The 22,293-nt window shown below is 52.2% G+C and overlaps 1 protein-coding gene across 1 annotated transcript; it reads right to left on the reverse strand.

The window, feature by feature from the left end:
• Window positions 1-809: 809 nt before the first annotated feature.
• On the reverse strand, window positions 810-21,807 carry LOC122381828 (growth/differentiation factor 8-like). Its single transcript, XM_043366520.1, has 5 exons — window positions 20,663-21,807; window positions 9,376-9,539; window positions 4,497-4,733; window positions 3,832-4,160; window positions 810-2,717 (listed from the first exon to the last, which is right to left on the reverse strand). Exons 1-5 carry the CDS (start codon window positions 21,060-21,062, stop codon window positions 2,669-2,671), a joined length of 1,179 nt encoding a protein of 392 aa, XP_043222455.1. The 5' UTR covers window positions 21,063-21,807; the 3' UTR covers window positions 810-2,668.
• Window positions 21,808-22,293: the final 486 nt, after the last annotated feature.

Genomic DNA, 22,293 nt, shown 5'->3' on the forward strand with positions numbered 1-22,293 from the left:
ACCCTTGCACCTGATTGGCGAATCGGCACCCATTGAGGACTCGGCCGTAACCGAGCAGCAACATTACGTAATGTAATTTCGCAGTAGCTGCGGTTGATCGTGTGCCAGTCATCCAGCATTCATGTGCAGCATTCTGTGAATCAGAATGGCGCCAATCCCTCTTCCATTGCACTTTTGTCAGTGTGTTGGCGGATGAATGAATTTGGACGGTCACCGGTCACGTTCACGGTTCAGGTCAACTGTCATCAGCCGATATGTACCCTCACCTAAATCGGAGCAAAAGTATGCATAATGGACCTGGCGACATCCAAGGTGTCTGATCCATTTGAAGACTCGATTATACAGCTCGGAAAGATATGGGCGGTACAAGAGCTTGACACAAAGCCGGCCGAATAAGATGCAAAGAGCGCTGCACAAAGCCGGCTGAGTAAGATACATCGGCTGGTGTCCACCCCGTTTATCATTCTGGAAGCTGTGACATGACGTACGGTACCGCCCCCGGGTTACTCCTGGGTGCCGCACTCAGTTTATTCCCGTGGAGCCAGCAAGGGGTAGCTCGGAAATTCACGGAGGCTGGGTGTAAGGTGAAGGACCCACTCGAGGATGATAACGCCAGGGAGTAGATCGAACACCGTAAACCCTTACTGAAATTGAGTACAAATCGATTGATGACGAGGGCGTTGGTATAAATATAGACTTTTTCAAGAGACCAATCACAAGCACAGCCTCGCATTGAAGGCCATTTCAGTGAGCTGGTACCAAAATTGGTTCACCGTTCATTGCGCTATTTCAGGCGGCGAAAGATGATGTTTGTGTTGGAGATCGTTTATTACAAGAATGTTCACAGATGATGTATAATGGTCGCCAGTAAAGAACACTGTGGCGTAGCTATATCGGGAAGAACGGTCCGGAACACACCCGGCGGAGCACCACACTCGGGGGGAGGAGGAGGGCGAGAGAACACGAAGATACGAGATGAGGGAATTTTGCGGGAGTTAGCAAGGGAGGTTGGATGAAAGGATGTACTGGATAGGGGAGGATAATGCAGGGAAAATAGAAACAGGAGGGTGTCGTAGTGTGATAAAGAACACAGATGTAAGCAGGATATATACGAGTATATCCAATGAGGGATATTGGATACAGGACGGGCGTAGGACGTGATATAGACCCTCAGGGTCACGAGAGGCGGGACTAGGGACGAGGGGATGCGCCGGGCGCGCGCGGAGTATCAGTGGACAGTGGTCCGGCCACACACTGAAGTGGAGTTCCACCGCGGGTGGACAGACCTGTGTCGGTGGAGCGGAGCGGACGGCCGCCCGCAGCTCCCCCTACCGGTTCCGGCCCGCTAGACAGTGTGGACCGGCGCAGCTGGACACGAGTGTCGCAAACGCAGGACATTCACTACTTTCGCACAGAGTAGGTCCAGTTGTACAAGAAAATGAAAGAGCACCGCGGCGCAGCAGCGAAACATCACGCTCGCAAAATGAAAAGACGTCTGAACCTGAGTCGCCTTCCGCCCTGTCACTCACGCTGGCACTCACAAACGGCGTACCCAATCTCTGATCGGCACGGCACTCTGACTCGGGCGTTCAGAGTGTATCTCAGCACACACATTTAACACGGAACAAGTGACATGCATACGCTACGCTCAAGTGTTGACGTATTTTCTACAACACTCAATAAATTACGGTTAAAATATTGGCGTGTATGTGAGCAGAAACACTGCCCACCAATGCTCGCGCCGTCATTAACCTAAAATAAACCGGCCACTTTTCTCGCCATAAGCGAGCAGACTCGCGCACACGCACACACAAGCGGCTTCAGCTCGAAGCGCCGCCATCCTTTCTCCAAACGCACTAACACACACACACACACATACATCAACACACATTACGGGAGCAGCTAGAAAGACGCCCCGACGCCCTCCGTTCCACGTTTCACTCTGGCAAGAACACGCGTCGACCCCGATGGCCGACGACCGTCGACCCCGATGGCCGACGACTACCCTTCCGCGTCGGTCAAAGATCCTTCCCGGGCGACAGACACCTAGCCCGTACCGTTCCCTCCCCAGTGTCGGCAAAGACTGAGACAGGACGGCTCCCTTTCCACATCAGCAGACACTGAGACAGTTTATCTCCTCCCGGGGATCAGCACTGACCGCGCGGCTCTCTCCCTGTCCTCCCGCTGCCGCCGGTCCCACCTCACGGTGTTCCCTGGCGCTCGGCCGGCCGGGCCGCGGCAGATACCAGCCCATAACACATTGGCCAGTTCGACTATCCAGTCACCGGCCGACGCCGCACAAACATCGAGCTGGCCGCACTTATGTGCATAATATTTGGGCGTCGATGTGTCCGGGCGTCGCGCGCCGGCCACGCGCCACGTGCCACGCGCGAGCCAGTGTGTGTATGTGTGTGTATATGTCTGCTGGCAGGTGTGGTCAGTGTGTGTGCGCAGTTTGGGGGACCTTGACCGGCCGGCCGGCGCGCTGCAGGGCGCGGCGCGGCGGCAGACGGCTCCCGGCGACCTATCACAGCAATGGGGTCGGCGCGCCGCCGTGGCGGCCGGGCGCACCGTGCCGTCGGCAGCGCGCGCCCCTTTGTACATGGCACGGGGCCGCGGCGCCCGCCGGGGCAGGGCCGCGGCTGGCTCTCTGACCGGGCGCCGCCGGCTAGTGGCAGCCGCAGCTATCCACTATCATGTTGGGCAGCTTGTCGAACCTGGCGGACAGAGCGGGACACCGTCAGTAAAGGGACGACAGATAGGTCACATAAAACAGCACAGCACACATTTCAGCCTAAACATTCGACGTCAAAAGACAGCCAAAGGGCTATGACTTATGAAACGTCGATAACTTTTATTGTAGCGTGAGAACAAACAATAAATAAATTGATTTTATTGTAGTGTGCATCATACAAAAATATATGAAGCTTAGCAGAAGGCTAAGAATTGGGACGTTAGGACGGTGAGGTCAGTGCTAAGGTGGGATTTTCTGTCACTCCTTAATAAGCTCACATAAGCGCAATGCTTTCTGAGGGTCAATATCCCTAACCGTTTACATTTGGAAGTTTCGTTAGCGACCTAGGGACAGCAATTCGAACACCGGAAGTCGCTTTCACCCACCCCAAATTTACCCAAATAGCTGGTGCAATGCAAGCAGCAACCGAAGCTCGTGAGGAAGTCGGAAGACCATTATTTTATGCCGGCCTCTACTTCCAAATTGAACAGCCGGCTGACATGCTGTCCCGTCGTGACCGAAAGCTGTGCCTCGGCGTCGTAAAACTGTGGCCTGCAGCTGCTGGTCGGCTCCGTCGTTCCGTCGCATTTCGGTACCTACGCTCCAAGGACCCGGCGAATTTCGTTTGAGGGCTTTAAAATGCGTCCGAGACCGGGGCAGACTGACCGGGAGCGTTGACGACCTTTTTATAGGTGCCAATTAGGGGCCAAGCCGCCGCCGGGTGGCCGCGACCTGGCGGAGACAGGCGAGGGGTGCACTGGGAAATCGGACGGTCGACGGGCCGCCACCTGGCCGGAGCTACCGACAGGGAACGCCACTGTCACGGGGGGCCAAGGAGGAAAGGATAAGCACTGAGCAGAACGAGAGCCTAGAAGTAATTTCATCGAGTGAGCTAGTGAGTGAGTGAGTGGCAAATGAATGAAGGAGATAAAGGAAGATTTGGGACGGTAAGAAATAATGTAATTAGAAAAGTAGAAAGGAAATAAGATGAAGAAAACACGGGAAGAGCGAAGAATTAAAGACAGGCAAATATCTCTCAAGGATGGATGCACCTCTCCGTTTAACTTCCCACAGTTGATGTTCGTTACATAACCCACCTGATGTGGCTGAAGGTGTCCCAGTAGAGCATGTGGATGGGCGACAGTTTGCGCGGTCCGCAGCACGGGCCACTGGTGCCGCCCACCTGCTGTACGATGTGCGTGTGCGGGTATTTCTGCAGGTACACGTACGGACAGTTGCCCGAGCAGTAGTTGGCGTGGTAGGAGCTCGGCGCGATGATCCAGTCCCAGCCGAACGCGTGGAAGTCGACCACCAGTGGGAAGCGGCAGCAGTTGGTCTCGGTGCTGTTGTCCGTGCAGAAGTTGCCGCCCGTCGTGCGCTTGGTGCGCCGTCGGTCGGAGCTGACATGTACCTCCAGCACGGGCAGCTGATGACGAGAGGGGCGGCACAGTGGTCAGCACGTGTCAAATCAATGGGTCAAGGTCAGGGTCATATCTGTTTCGACTCACAGCACCTTCAATTAATTACCATACCCAGTACCCACACCGTGCAGCTGTCTGTTGCTGGTCTTACCGACCACCAAAAACCCAATTAATTACCATACCCACACCGTGGGGCTGTCTGTTGCTGCTTCTACCGACTACAATAAACCCAATCACCTGCTGCTGAGCAATTGGATACTCTACTAAAACACTTTGGTCGATACTTAACTTCTGGTCTGCTCAGGAGATTGCTCCTTCCTCCCTGCGTCTCCCTCACTTACCAGGTCAATATCGTCGCCATCGACGTCCAGGAAGCTGTTGACCGACAGGCCCCGGGTGGTGCCATTCGACGACGTCTCGATGCGGATGCCGAAGTTCTGCTGCGGGTCCCTGAACCAGTCCAGCACCAGGTTCTTCACGTCTATCGTCTCGTAGCCGGACGCCTGGCCATGCCGCCGTTTGATGTAGGTGCGCATCGCCTCCTTTTGGATGTAGTTGCCGCGCTCGTCCGAGACGAGCTGCAACAAGAGAGGTGTTTGTGAGTGGAGCTGAGAGAGCGGACCGGGAGCCGAGGAAAACTCGGTAAAGTAATGCTAAGAAGTGGGAATGAAAAGAAATATTAGTTATTTAGGTGTACACATGGTGGAGGAAAATATTTTCTCGTAACTAGCCTATCATGTCCCGTGATTTCTTTAGAACAATACACCTCTTACAAATCGTCAGCTGCGCCAAAGTTGCTGCGTCATGGCCTCCGAACATAGGTGTAACTCACTCACCGTCGATAATCTGTCGATATGCCAAAGGCTGACAAAAGGTCGATAAATTAATTCAGTGATCCCTGTTCATTGGTTCAGGTGCGCACTACGCAGCCGTCGTCCGCACAACGGGACGGTCCGGTTTCTATTTTTGGTGGCGGTCAGACTGTTTTACTTTCCATCCGCTCGTCCCGAACGTCACTATCCATGGGTGTACTTCTTTTATCATGAGTATCTTTTATCCTAACCCGCACACTCTCCGCACACTCACAAAATGGTGGAGTTTGGCCGGACAATCAAACAATGTTCCGGTAGCTGGAACCACTCGAAACAAACTATAAACGACAGGCACAACTCGTTACGAACATCTGTTAACCCTATTCCTGGCGGGCTCCGCCGGGACAAGAAACTGGCGGGGGGGGGGGGCCGATTCGGCCCCCCCTTCAGATCTCAAAAACTACACATCGCAGCGACAAACGGTAAACGGCATCGGATACGCACGGTCAAGATCTACAATTTTTACTAAGGTCATTTTCAGGTCAGGTCAAAGATGACGTCACAGGGGTCGAAAAAGTCAAAATGGCGGCGCTAGATATGGAGAGAGTTTTTCTCGAATAACTTTCGAATTAGTCAAGATAAAAACAAACTAAGGGCATCATCGTGATCCTCTCGTCAATCCGCATCGAATGATATATATGTTGACCTCGAAAGGTCAAGGTCAAAGGTTGACCTCAGGTCACGTGACCTCGAGGTCATCATGCATATCATTCGATGTGTCTTGACGAGCTGAACACAATGAGACCATCCACGCGTCTGCATCTTGTTCCTGTACGGAGTTATTGGCCAAAAACCTTTGGTGACCTTTGATGACGTCACATGACCTCACAGCTGCCCAACAGCAAAACAGACCACAAGGTAGTGAAGGTTGATCGTATATGAAGTCATGTATGGTATATGGGGCCATTCCGACCCGTTTTAGTGGTAAAAACAGGGAGTTGATTTTTCCCCCATTGACTTATAATGGGGAGGTCGCGAAACTGACCTGACCTTAGGTCACCGATATCAAAATTCCGAGATATACAAATTGCACATACTGGTACCCTAACTAAAGCCTGAAGAGAAGAAATTGATCGGTCAAAAACTCTAGCTCTGGCGTGATTGCAAACTTTTCTGAGGTAGGGTCACCAAACCGCCTCTGGTGACCTGACCTGAGGTCAGATCAACTCAAAATTTTCAGACATGTTGCGTAGAAGCCTTTAAGGAAAAGTCAGAAAATTTGAGCTTCCTAGCTCAACGCGTTTGGGAGAAATAACCAAAAAACCTCAGGGGGGGGGGCTCCTGAGCCCCCCCCCCCCGCCAGGAATAGGGTTAAATGCATAAAGATAAATTGGTGATGCAAATCAGGCATCTGTAGGCCCGAGAGCGCGAAGTTTATATCGAGTCCAACAAATGCGCCCCATTCAGTCGCGGTACAATGAACTTCCCCGCATAGTAGTAGTTGTAGTTTATTAAAGAGCCATCCACAAGACAAGTGGCTATTATGGCCTTCACGTCAATAAAATCGGATCATAACATGCAGGGTAAAATACACACTCACGATGTTACACAACCTAAAATATACATATAGCTCAGGATAAAAAACACCACCTGCACGGCATCATGATTAAAAACGCGTTCATCACGTGTCTCGTCTCGAGAGTAGGTGGGCCTTCAGGGCTCGCCTGAACCGCGGACCTCGCTGGTTCCGCACCGACATGGGCAGATCGTTCATGAGGTGGGGAGAGCGGTATACAAACCGTCGCCGGCCCGCCTCCGAACGGATGGGTGGCACGTGCAGGAGATCGTCCTGTCTGGTGTGCCGGACATGGCCATGATGGTCCCGGTTGAGGCAGACCTGACGGGCGATGCATTCGGGCTGGCTAGAGGAGAGGACTTTGTCAAGGAGGCAGAGGGATTGGTATTGGAAGAGTTGAGACGAGTCGAGCCACCCCAGCCTGTCTCGCACAGCTGACACGCGGTCAAACTTTCGTTTTCCCGCGATCACGCGAGCCGCAAAGTTGAGCAGCTTCTGGATGGTTGCGAGGTTGCCAGCGCTGCCGCTGCCGTAAACAGAGAGGCAATAGCGGATGTGCGAGACGGCCAGGGCGGTGACTATCTCGGGAAGGGTGTCAGGAGGAAGGAAGTGGCGGAGGTGGGATAGTGTTGCGAGGATACCGCAGCATCTACGCGAGACAGCCCTCACGTGCGCGTCCCATGACAGGTGCTGGTCGAAGACCACACCAAGATTTTTGACCTCAGGCATACCCGTACCTACATAGGCTGCCGGCCTCAGATCGGACTATCCGGAAATTGGTGTATTTCCAGTCAATGAACGCATCACAGCGCCTATCATGGAACTTTCCATCATTGACCGACAGTCTTGTCGAACGTCCCAATGACGAGGATCCCGTCGGCACCTGTCACCTGGCCTCCTGACTCGCTCTTCTTCCAGCAATCACCATGGCAACGTGCCTGCGGCGCGGCGGCGGCCGTCCAGACGCTGTCATTGACCGACCAACCGCTAATATCGGCCAGTGGGCAGACGGCCGCGCTGATTGCCGGGCTGCTTTATAGAGGCCTGACACGGAGGTGGGCCGGTCCCGGCCGGCGCGGCCGCCGTCACCCCAACACGCCGCGGCCCCGGCCGCCCGGGCCGCTGTTATGCAATGTTACCCACTCATGAGACGGTGCTGCAACGCCACCACCTGCGACTCACCGTACGGGAAGGCTGGAGAGCCCTTACGGAAACGGTAGCGATTCATGCGTGCAGTATAGTCATAGGGACGTTAGTCGCTTACGGAACGGTGCACCGTTCCGTACCAACTACCAGACTCTGTCTGGTTGTAATCATAGGCGGCGGAACGGGAAGGGCACTGGGGCACCGTGCCTTTACTTTTGGCAATTTAACATTAGCCCTATGGGCGTTGCACGGAAAGAATGGGACCAAAAGTGGGCAGTGCCATTCCCCCCCCCCTTGATTGAAGGTGTTCCGCCGCTACTGGTTGTAATTATAACAAGTGTTGTGCCACATGGGTCAAACTGACGTTTCGCATCATACGTCAATTATTTTCATTTCATATTATCAATTGAACCGCAAATCACTGCACCCAATACTTTTTTATACATAGATTGTGAAGGAAAATGATGGCTTCAGGGCAGTTGCTGCAGTCCGTTTTAAATATTGACTTCGTCACTAAATGGGTTATCCCGTCGGCGATCTTTTGAAATAAGTAAATGAATAAATAAAATAAAGGCACTTGTTGAAGATAACTTTTTGCTTTATCGATACCGTTCATCCAACACAAACACCAGTAAAAATATAGGTACGGAACAGTGAATAAATATGTATATTGTTCATTTTGACAAATGTTTACTTTAATGAAAAACAATATCAATAGTGAATAAATAAATGCTATGCTGTCTGATCCATGCCATCTCCGATTTTACAGGGGGAAATGCAAAAATGTTACATTTTAGACTCCTTATGTATAAGCAGCGAAATTGCTAGAGCACGCCAATTACGCAACTCCTGATGCCGTATATATCCCAGATGCATAAACTGCGGAACACTTTAATTAGTTACCATTATTTCGTATGTCTCATCGGTATTTCCAGCAACAACGCGACATATACCAGCGACAAAACTGTTTCTGTATCCACCCACAAACATAAACACAGAGTCTATCTTTACTTGTCCCCACTTCTTGCCCTAGCGATCTTCCATGTTCATTAGGTATGCCGTTTTTGCCGCGGACGGACAGGGGTCGGTACCGGGAGCAGTGACGCGCGTCGTGCCAGTTCTTTGGACGGTGCTGGTGCGTGGCGGAATGCGGACAAATATAGCGACCGCAGAGCGCACCCTTCCAAGGACAAACACTTGCTTCAGGCCGAGCTGTTGCTAGGCAAATCGAAACCACCAGCAGCACGCTATTGGGCGCGATAGGTGTCACAAACAAAGGAAAACACATTTTGAACGAGTTTTTCGGACCCAACTCGTACAGAAAGGTTGTGATTTTATCTCTGGATCTCTGTAAACGTTTAACTCGTCGTTAATTAAGATAAGACAAACAAGCGGGAGGCCCGGCCAAGCCATTAAAATAAGCGGACAGTGTGTCGCCTCCGGATCGGGGTGTCGCTCGCTTGCCTTTTGAAAGGCATTCTTAATAGGATATCTATCCGCTTTGTTACGATTCCAAAAATTGGGATGATCGAACACTATCCTATCGGGGCGTAACCAACCAACACCAATATAATGCACTAAATATCTCACAGTTCTTATGCACACCCAAGGAGGAGCAGTGATCAAGCAGTTTGAAGCAGCATAAAAGCCTCTGGGAAGGCGAAGAAGAGTTGACTCCTCTCTTACCTTGTGGATTTTGACTTTTATGTCGCGATGCCGCTTGCGAACAAAGAGCCAGAGTGTGGCGTTCTGCAGGTCCATTTCTGTGATGCTGGGAGAGAGGTCGAAGTAGAGCAGCTGGTCTCGCAGCTCGTCCTGGGCCAGAGCGCCGTTACCCACCGCCAGCGGGGCTGTAACAGGCAACAGGTGCAGGTCAGTGGTCGGCCATCAGTGGTCAGCGGTCACTGCAGTCAGTAGTAAGTGGTCAGTGGTCAGTGGTCAGAAGTCAGTGGGCAGAGGTCTCTGGTTATTGGCCAGAGGTCAACATGTACCTAATCAATGGACGGTAGTCAATGACCAGTGACCCAGCGGTCTGCTGTGCCGTGGTCAGTGGTCAGAGGTCGGTGGTCACTGGTCTTCTGTCGTGGTGTTGTGGTCAGTGGCCCCAGATCACTCTGAGGGTCTCACATCTCTGACTCACAGTGCGGCCGTATCTCAAGGTGTGTGTACTGTGTACTCTGGTATACAGTACGGATGCACCGAGTGTGGGTCGGCATGGGTCCAGACGGACAAACGGCCCAGCTGGCGCCATCCCCGATCTTCCCTCCTGCCCCGTCCAGGCCCGCTGTTTGGGAGTGACCGATCGGCCGGCTGTGTAGGTCAAAGGTCGCCGCCGCGGTCATTAACCTGACCGTAACCTTTGGCACGGCCGCCAGGCCGTCCGGCTGTCCTTGACGCGGCCTTGTCGCCAGCAGGACCGCCCTGCCCCCGCCTGGTCAGCACCTTCCTCCAGGTGCGGTCATCTCGTCACAACCCTTTACCGTCCGTCAGCAGATCACCTTGGTTATTTGATGGGGCACGAGGAGCTATATTGTCAACCTCCATCCGCTATGGCAATCGGAACAACAGACTCGACCTGTAATTGTGATCACCTGACACGGCCATTGAAGCACTTGAACACCACGTATAGTGTCGGAGCACACCTCCGGTATTCTGACGCCGTTCGGGTATTTGAGGATTCCAGCAGCTACTGTTTACCCTGCCTGGCGACGCGTCGTCGACGAACGAGTCAGTCATGCTAGTCGCGCACGTAATTAATGCCCAAACTGCCCAGCTCGGGACGTATAAACACAGTCGTAATGAGTCCGTGTCCGGCCGCTGCACCCGGCGCCGTCCGACAGCATCGACAGCTCCCCAGCGCTCGGTGATCTCTGATAGCGCCGTGGTGGCCCAGAATGCCGCATATACGGAGCTGCGGCCGACAGCGCGCGGGAGCACCACCGTGCCGGGGGTGGCCGGCGGGTCAGCTCGCCCAGAGAGGCGCCGACACGGGCCGAGCGCCGTCCGATTTGGACCGAGCCGCGCGGCGCGCAGCTCTCGCAGCGCCGGACTCGGCGATGACAGCTCTGATAGCGCCCAGATCGGTCCCTCCAACCTCCCCCGCCGCCCTTCTGGATGGACCCGGTGACCAGGCCCGGTCTGACCCCTCCACGCAGTCCAAGAAGGTGCATGCTTGCTCTTAGTGGTGCTTTCATCTTTGCTACCCTATCGGCGGCGACAGCTGGGCATGATTGACTTGATGAGGGTAGCTGGTAGAAACCCCTATCGTTGACAGTGTTAAAGATTGCTGTGCTGTCGGCAGTGCTACGCTGGCGAATCGAGCCTTGAGGCTCTTCGTCTTGTGCCGGACAAGAGATAAGAGGAGAGGCGACTATTTCTCTGCTGTCCGGCAAGAAAGGAAGCCGGGAGGCGATCCACAGATTCCTGCCGTCGAACAGCAGCCAGAAGGGGTAGTGAATCCTCCTCTACTGTCGGACAAGAAAGGAAAGCTCCTCCTCTCCCGTCAGCAGGGGTGGTAGCTCGTCAGTCTCCAATCAGGGTGACTGGGCACGCCAGCCGGTTGCAGCGCGCGGCCTTGTGAGACCTTGATGCGGCTCCGATAGAGGCCAGCCCGCGACACCGAGGCGCCAGCCTGGCCGGCCCAGCCGCTCGGGCAGGCGCGGGCGGAGGGCACTCGCCACCGGTCACCGGTCACAGGCGCCGTCCCCGGCCGCCTATCAGCTGGGCGCATCGGCACCGTCCTTCGCAAGGTCGCGCGGCCGCCACCCTGCGCTGGCGAGGTGACGCTTTTTGCCGGCGGCACCGGCCGATGGCAGGACCCGTGGCGACGGCTCGGACGCGCCGGTCACTCAGGCGTCCATGCATTATTGAGGCCGGAGCGGTGCCGGCCGGCCGGCGGCCGCTCGTCTGTACTGATCGGCGCCTGTGATCGGAGGCGCCGACACACAGCCGGTCGGACATCAGCAGCGCCGCCCCGGTGACGCCCCCGCGCCGACATGTGCACGGTATGTCAGCTGACGCCCCGCGGTGGCATGTGCACGGCAGTGTCGGATCAGACGCCACAGCGTGGCGCCCGCTTCAGAGAGAGGCGCGGGTCAGGCCCAGTGGCGGCAGAACAAAGCGCAATAGGTAGCTGCATTGCGAAAGGTGGACGAATCATGGTTCGTGCACTACAACCCATGACAAGACGGCAACATTTACCTATTGAAAGAACGATAAAGCCATGAGATGTCGAACTTGGACAACCAAGAGCCTGTGTAACTAAGCTAGCACACACGAAAGGGAAGTGACTTTTTAAAATAGCATGTTTAGGTACTAGGGCCCGATCAAAAACGAGCCCATGTAGAGTTATGATGCAAGCGGGGCATTGTTGACGACAACAAAGGTATTTTCACCATCTGTTAGCGTAAAATTCTTACGAAGAAACTGGTCGTCTTCTTCTTCCCTGGACCATTTTGCGGCGCATTTTCTCCAACAGTACTGCTCGTATTTTTGGAAACTGTTATATTTATTTAATATAAATGAAAACGTTTCTGTAAGCGCTGAACACCGACAGTTGTAGCTCAGAGAGAAGCCACGCGTCCCGAGTCCATTGTGATGTCTGCGTATTTGATGAGTTTGACCAAAACCAGCGGCGCGATGTCAGAGCCCTGTGGAACTCCGTTCCCATTGTTCCGTCAGTAGGCGGGAGAGCAGCGGAGGTGATAAGTGGAGCGAGCTGCCGTTTATGAGGCGCCTGTTCGCCCCGCGGGATCCCCGACGGCCTACCTCAGCTAGGGACCGCTCCGTGTGGGGAAAGCACCGGTTCCGTATTCGAGAGGGCGCCCATCGGAGTGAGGGTTGGACAGGACCCACCCGCCCGGTCTCCACTCTCCAGCCGCCGCCGAGCGACGCTCCTCTCCTAGCCGCACTGCGCAGTGCACGCATCAATGGGTGGGTGGCCGCTGGCAAACCGTTAGACAGAAACGCCTCGTCTGAAAACGACGTCTTGCCACGCGCAACATTGTAGTCCACGTGCCAGACATCGGCCGGCCGGCCCGCAGGCATCAGTCGCTCAGAAGTCGGGCACGAGATAAGGGGTGTTGATGCAGAGCTTCCCCGGGGCTCGGCGGCGTACTCCGAGCGACCGATCCTCCACAGGAACAGCTGGAAGCTGGAGAGAGGGGGAGAGAGGTAGGAGGAGGGAGAGAGCTGGTGTTCAGCGAACAGTGACGACACGTGTTGCTAGTTGAAGCAGTGTTGACTTTCCAGGCCACATCTCGCACGGTGGCAATACTTCTTCGGAAGTTTGGAAGAAACGATAACATCAAGATACTTTGAATCGCCAAGCTTTGATCGGCATTACCATCGTCATTCCTATACTGGAGTCCTACACTTCGTGAGGTAACAAAAGTCCAGTGCTTCAAGCTGTCCAGCTTTGGCGTGAGAATTTTGCTTGTTCGTAGCTGCTGGCCGTGTGTATCCGTGTCCAATGTTACATGTCCAAAGCTGCCATCAGGGCTCCTGATTTGCGTCCGGTTGGCGCCTCGCGGCGTGCCAGCATCGCACCCGGGATCTAAGCCGGAACTTGACGAGCTCAGCGCGTCACTCAGCCCCTGGACAATGTGAAAGCATCGCAAAAAAAGCTCAGCGGCCGCACCGGTTCCCGCGGCAGTGGCTGTCGCCGCGGGTAGCTGGCTGGAGCCCCGCTGTCACCCGGGTAGAACGTTCCCGGAATCGGGGCCGCCGTTCCCGAAAGTCCCGACCGGTTAGCCGTGCGCGGCAGGCAGTAGGGCTTGTCGTCCGATCGCGGAGGACACGACCGCCGATCGGGCGAGACACGACCGCCGACCGACCGGCAGCATGCAATACGCCAACGTAGTGCTGTAAAGCATGCAGGGAGCGCTGAGGATGAATCGCTTTCAGACACGACATGACATTCAGAAGTGATTAAGTTGCAGATATGTTTTCAAGCGCGGCGCATTCTCGCAAATCTGGCAGAGTGACCCCCTGAATTCAACCACAAGGTGGTCTATGTAGGTGCTTTGTTCTACCTACTTGAGAAATGCGGCGCATAGTTTTCGTCGAAGAGCCATTAATTGCTCCAATCGGGCTTCTTGTTGAGTCTTGATCCCTGCGACTGTCACAACTACAAGTTTCCCGGACCCGGAAGAAGCTGACCGGCATAGTTTGGCAGTAAAAAACATCTTACCGACCTTTACAGCCCTTCCTTCAGTTGCCAGAACGCAAAAAAAGCTCGAAGCGGACCTTTAAGTTCTTCGAGCACGCCCATCCCAGGCGTGCTGGGATGGGCTCATACGGCATACCTTTTGTCTGGAGCTGGGATGGGCTTATATGTATTGTCTGGAGGTGGGGAAGAGAAGACGACGCATCACGCAGCTAAATATCAAGCAACAGGCAGCATACCCTAGAGTGGACTCATGATGTTCCCACACATATTACCTTCTTACCTACATGTCTAGTGCGCGGGTAACTAAAAATCATCCTAAAATACGGATTTTGTAAAAAAAAAAAAAAAAGAGACTTGTATGTAGGTGTTGTGGGAAATAGAAATCCTTGAAAGGCATCGGCTTAACATTCCATGCAGAGTCGGACACTGAGTCCGCTTTTCAACTACAAAGTAGCACAAAGCACGGCATGAGTTGCTAATTTTACGAAACATCTGTCAGTTCACATTTTTGTTGGGGTTTTCACATATAAGCTTTACATTTTGATGGTAGTACCGTAACCCTGGAAAGACATAATGCACGATTTTTAATAAAGTCATTTAGTAATCTGACAACGGTGCATATGAAATTACAATATTAGAGAGAAGGCTGACCACAAATGCGCATTTACACCGGAACCAACGGGCCACTCGGATCTGGGCAGCAACAATCCGGCTACCGCTCTGACCGCAGCCGTATGTAATCTGATGGGCCTCTCAGAGCAGAGCGGCTGCACCGGGCGGGTCACGAGGACTGAAGCACCGACTCGGCGGTGGAAGGGTCAAATCCGAACCCAAATTCCAGGATAGGTTTAAACAGCTGTGGCTGATTAGTTGGCAAATTAGTGGGTCAATGAGATGTTTTAATGCATAAGTGGCTTCTCGCTTTTCATGTTCACAAGGAAGCTGAGAAGAATTCCCTGTGAAGATACTTGTAGATAGTGTATAATTCTTCGTCTGGGAATGATGAGTTGAAGAACGTTCGCTAAACCTCGCAGTAGGATTTACATAGAAACAATTATGTGCAAGCAAATCCTGCACATCCTGCCTCATTCGCATACTTGAGTCACGACTTCGATGAAAATACCAGAGGTCATCTCATGGAAAAGCGAATAGCGAACACCGGAGCGTCTCGAAGTGAGTGCTTGCCGCCAATCGCTCAAAACCTACACATATGGAACGGTAGGAACAGACGTGGATTTTCTCAATAGAGTTACAGCATTCTTCATCGGATTGCATTAAAATGCTGTTCATTGGGCGATAAATTACTGGGAGCTTGGGTGGTATGGGATTCGAGTGTCGTAAATTTGTCGTATAATTAGCTATTTTTGCGCTTTTGCACATACCCAGTGACGCTGCCAGGAAACCCTTAGGTAATTGGTGCGAATGTCCGTTTCGCAAAACCACGGCAACAGCAGTGGGCACCATATAATGAAGATGAGACTAAAAGCAGGTGATGCTTTGTACAGTCATTGGTGTGATTAAGTTAGCTCGGCTTGAAGGTGACACTTTAATGCATAGAGCCCCAGCCCGATTGATTCCAGAATGGCCCACAGGTCGGGTCATTAGGTTTGGTTGGCTACCTGGGGTCACCTGTCCACCGATCGGGTTACGCCAGGCCGGCTTAGCGAAGCCGGTTCAATCAAAGGACGATCTTGTCCACTAATCGCCGCCGGCCCTGGCGCCCCTGTTGTTATGTGGAAGTTACCGGGCCTCAGCCGAGGGCCGACTGTCACCTTTTTGTCCTAATGACTTTTTACCTGGAGCGAACGCTGACGGCCGGTGCGACCGGTTGGAACGGCAGCAACCCCAGCGTTCCGAGCGGCGTCCCCGAGCGACCGAGATGGGCTCCGAGCAGCGCCCGAGGAGCTGAGAGCTGAGAGTTCCCGAGCAGCTGCGGTCCGACCCCAGCAGCCGGCAGTCCGACCAAAGCCCCGCAGCCCCACCAAAGCCCAGCGGTCGCTAACCGAGTGATGCAAACCGAGACAGAGGGGAGAGAGCGAAGGAAACGGCGTGATAGGGACGATACGGTAGCGTATCGATACGATACGCTACCGTATACGGAGCGTATATATGTATACCGTATCGTATCGTCCGTATATATGTATACGGACGATACGATACGGCTCGGTAGCGTATCGTTAGGGACGATACGCTACCGAGCAGGTGCCGTGACCCCGCCACGATATATCGGCCAACTGCCGCCCCTCGACGTCTCTAACACGTTACCTCGCTGCAAGACAGAAGTCAGACCAATCACCCCTGCAGGACAGGGCGGCCAGCGCATAACCCTGCCACGACAGACAGACGTCTCTGCAGAGCCAGGGCTCAGACCGGTGCAGACAGCGCCCCCGGGTATGAACGTGCTGATGGACGGCCGTACTCGCCAGTCATTGATTAGTGGTTCAGACGCCACTAACCGCCCGTGATCCTGTGTGCGGCACGTGAGCCCACTTAGCCGTCGGCCCGGGCTGGGAACAGTAGCCCGGCGCGGCTGTGGGCCAGTGTTTACAGGCGGCTGACACGGCCGATCCGAACACGCCGTGACATCCTCCATCAGACGGGATGTTCGTAAACACGGAGATCCCGACTAAATGGTCACACCAGTGGCGCAATTCGTCAATTAGGCGGTTCACCACAGCACTCTACCCGTAACTCGGTAAATATTTATACGACATATCACTTGCCAGTTGTAAGAAATGGGCCTTGAATATCTCACATTCCTTCTTGTCACAACAAATGGGTCAGCTGATACGTTTCATGGAAGACCATATACATATACCCAGTCACATCTGTGCGTTGAAACGGTCAAAGAACTTTGCGTTTGGTAAGGGGGTGAGATCTATTGAGTAGGCTGCGCCATGTCACCAAGCATAGCTGGCAAAATAGCGCCGAATATTTCCCTGAGTCAAGTCTTCTATGTAGAAGGCGACCTTTTGTTCGTGCATCTAACATTATCCATTCTAACCTACAAACGTGTGACATTGATATATTGCATGTCACAGCTCCGCACCATGTATGCTGTACCATGAACTCGATGTTTTACTTTTTTGCATATGGTCATCCAGATATTTCAAGAGATAATAATCCACGTGACCAGTTACTTGCAAGAGCCAAGAATCACGTGATCTCACACTGTTTTAAAAGTCATCAAAATTAAATATCATTATGATGTGACGCAAGACAACATAAGACCTTCATTCAGCCCTCTGAATCATTCTAAATATGTCGTAAAACATCTGACAGTTGATTTCCTCTGTAACTTATTTTTGAGCCCGGGGCGGCCGCCACAGATCTACCATAAGCAGTTATTTTGGGAGTAGTGCCCCGTTGCATGGCCATTTAGCGCAACCTCCGCCCGGGATCAAAGCGAGCCAGTCGCTCGACAAAGGTCGGTAGCCAGCGGCGGTTCGTCTCCGCTTAATCCCGGCCGACGCTATGTAAAGCGCTGTTCCCATCGCGCACTTTTGTAGGCCTTCACATGTTCTCGCGCAAGGCTGGTCACAGCACGCCCTCACGGCTGGAGCCCAGCCAAGCCCAGTTTCCTTTCCCCGCAGCATTCCGGTGAATATTATCCCTCCGGAGACACACGTAATGCCGGCTTATTAAGTCGTCCACATGTCGCGCACAGGTGACTTCAGAGTGTGGCGTTTACCTGCGTCCTGAAACTCGAGATCGGCACTCAGTTTCCGGCTGACGTCAGCGGCTACACGAACGCTCTCCCCACTTATCGAGATAATGAGCTGACCGACAGATACAGTAACGGCTGACCGGCCGATACAGTAACGGCTCAGACGCGTTTACGTAAGCGCACACAGCGCGCTTGTTTTTCAGTGGGTGTGCCGTGACGTGGAGTAGAGGACTGGGCTGGCATTGAGAACCGGCATTGAATGACGATTAACGTGCTAATTTAGAGGAGTGGCATTGAAGTCCGGCATTGAATGACGATTAATTGCCGAAGTTCACCGTAAGCTATCGCCAATTACACCATTCATAAAATTGTAATAATATTGGTACCGAAATCAAATCGCTTTTATATTTACACTTCACCGCAAAAAGTGTTTTTTCTTCTTAAGTTTCTTCATAAGTTTTTCTTTCTTAATTGTAACATTTGCTTGCTTTGATCTATGACTACTGCGCCCTTGTCAAACATTTGCATGCAATACTTCATCGCTTTGTACGCAGGCAAATTCTAATTGCTTGATGTAATTAATGTCTTCCTAAAATTAATTCTTAACTATTTTTATATCAAACGCTATTATAGTGAAAAACACATCAGACATCCCCATATCACAGATAATACAGAAATTATATTGAAGGGGTGAACCTATCATACAGGTTTTGATTTGAATGTCAATTTATTAAGCTTTTTAATTATAACCAGACAAATCCTGGATCAAGAGCGCATTTCACGCGTGAGACTAGCTTACACTTTCACAAGTTTCTCACCTATGATTATCAAGAAAAGATGTAAAAATCTTCCATGATTTATGTCAATGATATTTCACAAAAAATCAAATGCATATAGTCCTAACTAAAAATCATTAGAAAAAAAATGGGAGGAACATGATGACCCGCAACATTTCTATACTTAATAAGCATTCATTGTTATAGGGTAGGTATATAGCTGTTTCATTTAATAACTTCCTGTAAAAAATAAACCTTGTGATGTTCACTTTCAGTCCTATTTAGAACCATACTGCTGCAGGCTGCTGATGCGTCATAAGGAGATATGTATGAGTATAGGTACAAATGCGAGTTAAAAAATGAAATCAAACAAATATGTACAACGTGTCGCAACATTACCTACGCGATACCTATGTGTAACACCAATATCGTGGGAATGAAAACAATGAAATTGATTGAAAAGAAGTAGGCCGGAATATGTCAAACATTTGGCCAGGCTTACGAGAACAAACGTGTCATTTTGCTCAGCACAGCGCCGTAAATAAACACGCAAAGTTAAAGTGACTTGACACAGTTTACAAGTTCATTCCCCTCTCCCAAAATGAGAATTCCTATGACAATCTGTCAACACTGACAAGTGACAACCAGCCTGGTGACAGACGTTCTCAGGCCAGTCGTGGCGGGAGTTGGGGGCCGGGGAGAGGCAGGGGCGCCTGGGGCACGTCTCCTGAACCCTGTGACCCCCCCCCCCCCCCGTCGAGTGGTGGAGGTACGGCACACGGGTCAACACGGTCCAGGACCGTGAATCAGCCACCGACAAACCAGACTCCCCACTCAGGAGACAGACATTCACGACAGTCTGGTCGGCGCTTACGGCATAATTCCAGATGCTGCAGCGACGGACCGTCACGCCTCGATACTCGGAGTGGACACATGATTGATGTTGTTATGACCTGTCATGATACAGAAGTCTCCATTTGTGTGTAACTTGGGACTCATATAGCCGTGCACATGAGTGGCATTTACCCGGACATTTGTGAATAAATTATGAAACTTATTAGTATTGGGTTACTTGGCTTCAAAGTAAATTTAGCGTGAGTCGGTGAGCAGCATGCAATGCGGTTATAATGAGTCACTAAGCACTGGGTCAGTGGGATTTAAAATATAAATGAACGATAAATAAAAACGAAACCATTTCATGAGGTCCAAGTTACCAGCACTACATCTAAGATGAAAGTGACAATACAATATTAACGATTTATTGCACAAAAATGCATACCTATTTACATGCAAACAATAGTAACATCGGAGTAGCAATAAAAAAGTTTTAGTCCTAGCGTGACCCGTTCGCACATTCACAACAAGAGTTCTAGGCGGAAGAAGCGGTAAATAGGAGGAGCGCCTGCTAGGACAAGACTGTTGGCCAAAGCAGTAAAAACAAAAGTAACTGAGGTCTCTTTACTAATACCACTATATGAAGTGAAATATGACGTAAGGATTGATTCAGCAGGAAAGTGAAATTAATTGGATAAGAAATAAACCGAAGCATAAAGGCTCCTCTTTAGACAAAATTTGAAGCCGACGATGCTCAAACAGAAAAGACCGATGGAAAAACCAGCTAAATGATAAATGTATATCAATGCAAACGTTTCCCCGAACTAATTACAACTCCTCCAGCCACTCGGGAATAAATTCTGAAGTGTTTGGACAATGTTGTAAACCAACCAAGTGCCATGTCGTATAAGTATGATAACAAACTTCAGTAAGGTAAAAAGCCGGGATGAAGCTGGGTTCATTCCATTGCTGGCTTGAAAGATTATTTTCTTACTAATTTACATACCACACCTACCACAAAAGCCTATCCCACCAATCTGTCCTTCCACAAGGAGCAGAGCGCCACCCACCCTCTTGATTTATCTCTTGTTGCTTAGGCGCGGTTTCTTTGCAAGAGATGTTAATTTAACATAGTAAAATGACTAGACATGAGTTAGATGTTCAGAGGATTAACAATACTGTAATTGTAAAACGAATAAGCAATCCAATGGATGAAATAAAGGGCAAAATGTTGGAGCTATTGTTGTTGAGAGTACCTAAGGCTTCAAAGAACAACCCGACAGGACAATGACTCCCATTACTAGACACTGCCGCCGGTGTATGCGCGCCTGCTTGCCAGCTGCCAGCGTATATTGGTGTGCGTGTCAAACCGCCGCAAGAGTGCGAAGTCGGCGAACACGCGACTCATCACCGACTCCAATACAGTCGGCCGTGAAGTTCATCTACGCGCCCGTAAATCTCGTCCACATGTCCCTAGCCAGCGTCCACCGGCGACCCTTCCACCCGCCCTCTTCCCGGTGTACTCACATCGCGACGAGAAGGTCCACATCTTCTCCAGCTGCGAGTGGTCGTCGTCGCTCTCGTAGGCCATGAACTCCTGGTCGTGCTGGCTGCCGTCGCCGGCGACGTCGTCGCGCGGCTGCATGTACGCCTGAATCAGCGCCTCCGACACCACCGGCAGCTTGCGGCCCGTCATGTTGGGCGCCTGCTCCATGCCCAGCTTCTGCAGGATCTGCGCCTTGATGGATTCCACTTGGAGCTGCTTCTGGGCCTCGCGAACGTGGCAGTGCTGGCAGCTGGCCGGGGAGGTGCCCTGGTCCGGCTGCACCGGCCGCGGCACCTTGGCCCGCACCGTCGGCGTCAGGGCGAGCAGCAGCGCGGCCAGCAGCAGCGGCGGCGCCGGCAGACAGCGGCGGGACGGAGCCATGCTCGCGGGGACGGCCGACCGACGGCGGCGGAGAGTGGCGCGTGCACCGAACGCGCCGCAGCACTGGCTCCGCGGCCGGCACCCGCGTGGCCTTATGAAACGGGCGCGCCGCCAGCGTCCGCCGATTGGCCGAGCGCGGGCCCCGTGCCGCCCGTGCACGCCTCAACCCTTCCCGGCGGCGGCTGGCGAGCCCCCGGCCGGCGCGGCGGGGGCGGGGCCAGCGCAGCCGGACGCCGCGCCGAGCGGCGACCGATATCGGCAGGTGATCAGCCAAAGGACCGCCCCAGGTCACAGCCAGTGGCCCTCGGTGACCGCAGCTAGGAAGCAGGTACTCGCCTCCGGGCGTAATCGGTCCACAGGCCACAATTGCGGCCAACCCGCGCTGTACCAACCGTTCGACATATCTCTCGATCCGTACCACTGAGACCAGTTCGCGCTGCCCAGTCGTCCTACGCAACCATAGCCAGAGCCATATCAAGTTGTCTCTCCGATCAACAGTCCCATCGGCTCAGAAGTGCGACATCCGATCATATCGACGAATTTCATGGATATCTTAGAAGAAAAAAGTTCATTATGATGGGGGAAAATAAGGGATAATGTCATGCCTTTTCGACAAAATTTGAAATAAGGCCGAAAGAGTTTACGAACTCGTTCTTGCATAGAACTCTCCGCTTCTCGAAAATCACCATTCTTCCGATATCAACGAAAAAGCTATTGCCTTCTAGTCGGCGGTTTCACTCATCGCTTCAGGCAAAAATTATTTAATGTTATTTTGAAACAACTGACAGTCCACAAGAAAGGTAGGTATGTGCTAATTATTTGAATTTCCACGTTTTAGGAACGATCAGGTTTCAAGCAGAGTTATGTGCAAGCATCTTATTTACCTACACACAATAAATATCAGAATTCAAGCATCGTAGGAACTAAAATATTACCAAACAAATGATCCCATATTAACATCATGCTACCATGCAGGGTACGCTACGTTTACGGTTGGATTTGCAGGGAAGATGTGAGCCTTCCGCGCATTCCGCCAAGTGAAATATAAATAGTTTTAGACAGTACTGTAGACCTTTGTTATGAGTCACAATGTAAGCAATAACAGGGCATGTTTGCACCCACAGCACTCGGCGGAAGACAAAGATATGAGGGCGTTGGACACTTCGGAATGTTGTCGACTGAGCAGAGGTGATTTGTCACACAGTCGAGTCGTGATCGGCTCTCTCTCTCT

This window comes from Amphibalanus amphitrite, unplaced genomic scaffold (genome assembly GCF_019059575.1).
Source record: "Amphibalanus amphitrite isolate SeventyFive unplaced genomic scaffold, NRLGWU_Aamphi_draft 000128F_arrow, whole genome shotgun sequence".
Taxonomy (NCBI): domain Eukaryota; kingdom Metazoa; phylum Arthropoda; class Thecostraca; order Balanomorpha; family Balanidae; genus Amphibalanus; species Amphibalanus amphitrite.

Bases quoted from the DNA above. Each gene is read 5' to 3' on its own strand.
- LOC122381828 (XM_043366520.1), bottom strand. From the start codon at position 21,062: ATGGCTCCGTCCCGCCGCTGTCTGCCGGCGCCGCCGCTGCTGCTGGCC. The intron at 9,540-20,662 runs GTGAGTACACCG...TGCCTGTTACAG, and splicing joins GTGGACCTTCTCGTCGCGAT to CCCCGCTGGCGGTGGGTAAC. The intron at 4,734-9,375 runs GTAAGAGAGGAG...CTCTTGTTGCAG, and splicing joins TAAAAGTCAAAATCCACAAG to CTCGTCTCGGACGAGCGCGG.